Genomic DNA, 7,499 nt, shown 5'->3' on the forward strand with positions numbered 1-7,499 from the left:
AACTCGAACGCAAAACTCGATTGCATTATAACTTTCTCCACCAAACTCCATTCCAAGCGATCATATAGTCAAAAGAAAGCCTATTCAAAGAACTATAAGAACCCAGTTGGGCCGCCCCAAAATCGAGCCGAAAACCAACGAAAATCGGCCTAAAAGCAGCTGGTCGCGCACTGTTCACCACGTGCGCGCAACTTCAAAACTTCGTATCCGGCAAACACTAAGTCCAAATTGAGTTCCGTAAAATTCCACGGCACCACAACACTCTATGCCACCATTTATATATATATATAGAGAGAGAGAGAGAGAGAGAGAGAGAGAGAGAGAGAGAGAGAGAGAGAGAGAGAGAGCTCAATGACTCAAAAATCGGACTTCGCCGTTCGAATATCACATAACTCCAAAATATGAGCCCTAACCCGGAAAACTTTCCGATTGGACGAACGAGAGGTGCGAGCACTTACTGGACATTGCGAATCGAAATTGAATCGGCTTGATAAAACAACCGTGACGAGCACGTGCGAAAACTCCCTTCTTTCTAAATCCCTTTCTTCCTCTTCTTTCCTCTTTCATTTTCCCTTTATTTCTTTCCCTTTTCTCTCTTCTTCTTTTCTTTCCCGTGGGTGTCTCGGCCTTCTGTCTTTAAAAGCTGAAGGCGACCACTTTTGCTTCTCATTTTTCCTTTTCTTTTTCCTTTTGTGGGTCCCACTATTTTCTTTTTGACTTGGTCAAAAACCTCAAATATTATTACATGGACACCGTCGGATCACTAAGGCCGACTTTCTTCTCTGCTCGACGAGTGGATCTTGCAATCAAGCTTCCTTTTGCAGGAGTCTAAGAAAAATGGAATACTAAGTCGATCAAACCCAACTTAACTCTTACCACATAAATATTTCATTAAAAAATGACTGAGTTATTTTTGTTATCTCTACATTATTTAGGGATAATTTACATTTTCAAAATCTCATAGTCAATTATTCATAATTAACTAGATCATCGATAGAAGTAGTATCCAAATATCCGCCCCTATATCACCACAGTTTCTCTAAGTCAATAAGTGTTTGTAGCAATTTTGCTCATGACATGACTCGAATAGCATGACAAAATCGTTAATCTTTTCTGCATCTTTTGTTTCTTCTCTCTCAATGAAAGATTGCTTCTTCTTCTTTTCCTTTTTTGGGGTAGAGAATTTGGTAGTTTTCGGGCCAGCTTTCGCGCATTTCAATTGGTCCACCTCTTAAACGATCTTAAGAGTGCACTCCCCCACGTCGGCTTAATACAATCCAGATTTTACTCTTGAAATGTTCCGAAGAAGGGTTGAACCGATCAATGATAACTTTTCATAATGGTCCTCCATTTTTATTAACACCCCCTAGTAAATATTTGTTCTGTAACATCTTACGTGAAGTATAAATCATCTGTAACATTTACAGTATCCTCGTTCACCTCATCTCCATCGACCGATGCGCTAACGACTGCTTTCTCGGTAAGTCATCTGTGTAGGACGAAGCTCAATCCCCTGGATGACTAGACCGGATTTCCAGTTACCACTTTTCACCTCCATCAAGTTTATTTGAAGCTCCCCAGTTGGAGGATCGCTCACGAAAAACTCGCCCAGATCAACCTCCTTCCACCCATCTCCTCTGTCCCGAGGAATTTGTTTCTCCCTAGCCTGAACAAGTCCTGCCGCGGATGCTTCACGGAAAACATGTGAATATCTCTCTCGTGCAGTTTGACATTGCTGTCTCAACCTCCCATCAGGATCCAAAAAAATATTGCTCCGTTCACCCATGGAACCAGAAAAGATGGACACTTCCACTGGTCGATTCTCGAAGCCATAGTTCTCATGCACAAACTTGAAGATAAAGTAAGCTGCATAGTATGTGTCAGCAGACAGAAGTCGCGTCTCCATCTTGGCGTGAACCTCGAGCCAGCATACTCTAAGGAGCTCTGCCACCTCTGGGAATCTTTCAAATAGAAGAACAGATTTCAGTAACCACACGATAGATGCCAAACATAAGAAGACAGATGACAGTATCCACAGAAAAAATGGAAAATGTAACAGCAGTCTGGAGATTGGATGGACCTTGAGACGTGGAGTGAACTCCATCTCCAGGAGCGAGGAGCGTCACCCCATACTATAGACAGATCTCTGGAGCCAATCATATAACACTTCTTCCCGCTCCATTTTTCAAGTGCAAAACTCTGCGCAAGACATGGAAAGATCATTCTATGTGAAATATTTTGAAAATTAAGATGACGCTGTCTCTCCTTAAGAACATGATAATAGTGAAGGATAATCGTGGGGAGCAGATTACAAGTAGCTAAATATATCATTCGGTCATTGGATATGCTGAACAAACAGCGTATTGGACATGTATGATACTCCTCGAGACATGATTCCCAAAACGATTAAAATAAGATTGTTCTACTTAAATTAAGTACTTAGGATGTCAATCATCTCCACTTTAACGAAAACGAAAAAACAAACTAGAGTAACTTCTTCTGCCATTGCTTCAAAGAGACCATTGCAACCAGGTTGTGCTCCGTGAACTTCTCCCAGTAATAGAATAGCACAAAACATAGCAGAACCATCACGCTATGAACTTTTCAATTGAATGCACTTCACTCTTTGATAAGTCAACCGTCCAACATTAACCAAATGGTTATCATAGATGGTCCATCTCTATATCCAGCCCAACCAATTCTAGGAGCAACACCTTCCAAAGTCATTCTCTGCTTTCAACTAGTCCACCCTCGATTCAGACAAGAACATCACGTTTTAGCACGCATGGAGACAATTCGCCCTGCATTCACAATTATGTCATCACGTACGTGCGAGCAGAGATTGCACCAACGGGACAATTTCACCTCCACAGCAGGCTTCTCTATGGAACAAACAATGTTCCAATTCTATCCCCAACTTTGACTAAAGCCAGTTACACCGCAACAGCCATTTCCCTAACTCTGGTATTCAGCTACCGCAGGCGGTGCACAAATTCATAGCACAACAGCCTATCGGAAATGATGCCCTTTCTCACCTACCATTTTAACTTTAAATTCATCCTAGTGAGTATCGCCAGTTTCTTCAGACTGCCCAGCACAAGCAGTGAAGCCAAAACCAACCAACCAGCCAACCCAAGTTTGAAAAAGCAAAACAAAACAAAAATGAACCCGAGTGCTGAGCCAGTTTCGGCAAAAGCTTAAAGTTTGAGTTGACACGGTTTATGCTTCATGCCTTTGAGACTAACGGTGTTAGGCACTCAATATCAAACCATCTGTTCTAATAATACGCAGATAATTGGGAGATTGCAGCCGATTACGCTAATTATTCTGAAAGCCTGCAACTATCGGAAAATGGCTCAACTTTTGTCTTTAACGCGTAAAGATCGGCCATGGTCTTCGTGAAGCGGATCACACAGAACCGGAGTTCTGTGCAGAAAGAAGTTCAGAACCATTCGATCCTCAAGCCGATCTCCTCAAAGACCTTCACCTTTCACTCCAAGATCCAACAAAATCAAACTCCAGGCCCACAAAACCCAGAACTTGCTCGACAAAAATCAAAGTTACCTTACGACCGGAGTCGATGAGGAGAGGGGAGCTGCAGAGACGGAGGAAGACGTCCTTCTTCCTGGTCAGCGAGCGCCCAAGAGGCGGCTGCGGCTGCTGCTGCGGCGGCGGCGGCGGCGAGGAAGAGGAAGTGGAGACGATGAGGTCGAGATCGGGGGGGAGGAACTTGTGCCAGACGGCGTCGGAGTCGGAGGCGGAGCGGAAGGCGCGGGAGACGGCGGAGAAGCGGGCGGCGTCACGAGGGGTGGTGAGGCCCGTGAGGGAGATGATGTGGGCGATGCACTCCTCGGGCAACGCGTCCATCTCCACCATCCTCCTCTTTTGGTTAGGGGGGGAATCGATGGCGCTCGAACCTCGGTCCGACGTTCTTTGTTTTCGATTCCGCGTCCGAGGTTGCCGATGCTGACCGCCGCAGCCACGGCCACGAAGCACGGAAGCAGACTGCTGCTGCTTACTGTTTCCCAGTTTCTGTCGTCTCTTTTGCTGGTCTTCCTCGGGCCGCGGGCTCGGGCCGCCAACTCCCCAGTGCAGCCCGAGCCCGACCTAAACGGATTTTTATTTTTACCCTCTTTATTTCGTAAAAAATGAATGATTTTAAAAATATTTTTTTAAAATTGATAGCTTATATCGCTTAAATAAATAATTAGTTGAGAAAAAAATATTTTCATTATCGACAGAAATTTATGTCTAAATGTTTTCATGCATGATGAATTTTTTTTTTATTTTTATAAGCAATACGAGTGATTATTTTTTGTAATATTTTTTCCGAATCATTCATTTTTCACAAAATAAATTGACTGAACAAGATAAACAAAGAAGATGAGAAAAATAAAGTAGAGACACCAGAAAAAATAACTTTTTTTTAGATAAAAATAGTTATCAAAATAAAGGAATTCACTTAAGTAAAACTCCTCAATTGTTTCTTTTTCATTTCTCGTGTCTTTATGGAAGATTGTGCTGAACTAGTCAATGGCGATTAATACTAAAACTCGGCGCTAAGGGCGGGACAGAAGTTTTTCGTTAATATATCATATTTAAATTTATGAATTTTTTTTACCTAAGGAGGCGGAGATCATGACTGATTCTCTAAGTCAATGAGTGCTTATAATAGATTTGAAAAATCACTTTTTTTTAGATAAAAATAGTTATCAAAATAAAGGAATTCACTTAAGTAAAACTCCTTAATTGTTTCTTTTTCATTTCTCGTGTCTTTATGAAAGATTGTGCTGAACTAGTCAATGGCGATTAATACTAAAACTCGGCGCTGAGGGCGGGACAAAAGTTTTTCGTTAATATATCATATTTAAATTTATGAATTTTTTTTACCTAAGAAGGCAGAGATCATGACTGATTCTCTAAGTCAATGAGTGCTTATAATAGATTTGCTCACGACAAGGCTCGAATTTATGGCTATATGCAAAATAGGGTGACGCTTCTTCTATTTCTTTTCCCTCAGCGAACGATTGCTCCTTTTTTTCTCTCTCTCTCTCTCTTTATTTTTTTTTTGTGTAGCGGGTTTATTAACTTTCGAGCTAGCTTCTGTGCATTTCGACCGGTCTACCACTCCTAACGATCCTAAGAGTGCGCTCCCCCATGTCAGCTTGATACATCCCAGATTTTAATTCTTAAATTTTACGAAAAAGAGTCGACGTGATTAGTGATAACTTTTCATAATGGTTTGCGCTTTTTATTAAATACCATGTCAATGGCGGACCATGTGCACAAAATTGGAGTTAATCGAGCAGGTCACATGCAAGCACGAAAGGGAGGCAATCCAACATCAGAAAGTTGATATTCAACACGTCAAAAGAGTCCTCCACGAATTCAAAGTGGATCCCCTACCATTTTCTTTACATTGCCTTTACGATTGTCCAACTTCTCCATGACTAAAAGCTCGGTTTTTTTTTTTTTTTTGCCATTTGGAGATGTATTTATGCATGAATGAATTGTGCATGCGGGGCCCCACTCTAAGCAATTCCTTCTCGAGGCTTTTTGGCTAAGCATTTGGAATCCAATTTAGGGAGATCTCTCTCTCTCTTATGTGGGAATCAACTTCCTTCCTTGATTATTTAAAATAAACGCTAAAAAATGTGTCAACAATGTATTAATAGCTTATCGGCTTAATACTCCCTCCTGCATGTAAATCGATCCTTTAGTTATAGCATACATGACTCAGAACACTCTTTCGTGAGTAATCTGATATCTTTGGACGTGCAAGATAGGATATGGATGTGATTGCGCCAGCGAGATAACTGGGACAAGAGAACATGAAGAATAACGTGAAATGAAAATTTAGAGGGGTAGTAGGAATTGAATCTTTACATTGCTTGAATACCATGTAAGACAAATTATTTTCCTTAAAAGTTTAAACCGTTAGTAAAAAGACGAACGTTGAGTTTATAGCATATGACCTCAATACTCCCTCTCTCGTGACGAATTGTGGAAATTGGTCCTTTTAATCTTAGGTTTATGTATGGAGATGCAGATCGCAAATCTTCAAACCTAATGATACGATTTGATATGGTTGCGTAAAAGCGATGACGCGTTTTGGATAATTCCATAGCATTTTAGTAATAAATTTAACATTCCTATCGTTAGTAAATTTTTTTTGTTAATGAGTGCATCGATGGTACTTGCGAAAAAAAAAAACCCATTTAACGAAAGATTGCAATTTGCAATACTCTGCGTCTCTCCACTTATGTGTAATCAATTCATCGAGAAAATAAAAATATTTCATTATCAATTATATTTAACGGATGCTTTGGACACTCGTTAATGGGACCCCGATTATTAAGGACATGTTTGGTAATCGGCAAAACAGTGCTTGATTCTATTCTTTCGTTCTCGAAAACAAAAAAAGAACAAAAATCTATTTTGTAAATTTTTTCTTCCCGGGCACAAATTTCTTTCAAGAATCAGTTTTGGAACAGAATAAAAAATCAAAAAAAAGTTTATTCTTGATTCTAGGAACAAGAATTAGAAGTGGAAAATGATTTTTTTTTTCTTCTTCTTTCTTGGCCGGTGGCTACCGAGGTTCCTCCTCGCCGGACCCTCGCCCAGGCCATGACGATGGCCCTTGCCCAAACCACGAGCCGCCCTCGCCGAATCTGGCGAGGGCGGCGGCGAGGGTGGCCCTCGCCGAGGCGGCGAGGGTCTAGCCCTCGCCCTCGCCGGCCCTGGCCTATGATTGGTTGCCGACGTCGGCGACCCGGCCATGGGCCAAGGAAGGAGAAGAAGAAAAAAAAAAAGAAAAAAAAGAAAGAAATATTAAAATATTCAAAATATTATTAAAATATTATTGATAAAAAAAATTGTGCGGTTACCAAACGCATTTATATTTTTTTATTTATTTTAAGAATAGAAATATTGGACAGCTCTCAAATTCTTAGAAATTAGTTTTGAGAATGGATTTCTGAACTGAAATTATTTTCGGGAACAGAATTATTATCGGACGGACCGAATACCACCCAAGATTTTCATTCGGTTTTCAAGCCCATCGAAGCCCGGAACCGCCTTTTCCCATTACTTCTCTGGCAAGAAATGATTTGCCGGGCCCCACGACACAATCTTTGGTCAACCCTCCATTTAAAAGTATATCCAAACATATTTTATCTGGCGTGTTTCTCCTCCGTCCTTTCCGCTTTCAGCCTGTCCATTTTCTGGCGTGGGCTGATTCTGATGAGAACCCCACCGAGCCTTAGCCCTTAAGTATTTCGCCATCCGTGTGTTTCTCTTTCCATTGACACCCCCTCCTTGCTGCCTCTCTACTATATATACAAGCGCATCGAATGACGCTCTGCATCATCATCGTCCCTTCGAAAAGGCGCCACCTTTGAGCCCGTTTCGGCCCCCACCCATAATCGGATTTCTTCCTGCAAACTCGCTCCGTTCGTCCGTAGACACGACGGATCACGCCGCGAATCGCCGTCGTTCTC

General features: G+C 41.5%; 1 protein-coding gene across 1 annotated transcript; it reads right to left on the reverse strand.

The window, feature by feature from the left end:
* Window positions 1–1,262: 1,262 nt before the first annotated feature.
* On the reverse strand, window positions 1,263–4,022 carry LOC115679440 (putative F-box protein PP2-B12). Its single transcript, XM_030603043.2, has 3 exons — window positions 3,565–4,022; window positions 2,081–2,199; window positions 1,263–1,961 (listed from the first exon to the last, which is right to left on the reverse strand). Exons 1-3 carry the CDS (start codon window positions 3,874–3,876, stop codon window positions 1,463–1,465), a joined length of 930 nt encoding a protein of 309 aa, XP_030458903.1. The 5' UTR covers window positions 3,877–4,022; the 3' UTR covers window positions 1,263–1,462.
* Window positions 4,023–7,499: the final 3,477 nt, after the last annotated feature.

Source organism: Syzygium oleosum, unplaced genomic scaffold, assembly GCF_021117445.2.
Source record: "Syzygium oleosum isolate NSW1041296 unplaced genomic scaffold, Sole_v2.1 Sole_v2.01, whole genome shotgun sequence".
In the NCBI taxonomy this organism is placed as follows: Eukaryota; Viridiplantae; Streptophyta; class Magnoliopsida; order Myrtales; family Myrtaceae; genus Syzygium; species Syzygium oleosum.

What these genes read in the sequence shown, in the direction of transcription:
- LOC115679440 (XM_030603043.2), bottom strand. Translation starts at nt 3,876, where the DNA reads ATGGTGGAGATGGACGCGTTGCCCGAGGAGTGCATCGCCCACATCATC. An exon ending in TCATCGACTCCGGTCGTAAG is followed by an intron (nt 2,200 to 3,564) that starts GTAACTTTGATT and finishes TGTCTTGCGCAG; the next exon opens with AGTTTTGCACTTGAAAAATG. An exon ending in AGTTCACTCCACGTCTCAAG is followed by an intron (nt 1,962 to 2,080) that starts GTCCATCCAATC and finishes TCTATTTGAAAG; the next exon opens with ATTCCCAGAGGTGGCAGAGC.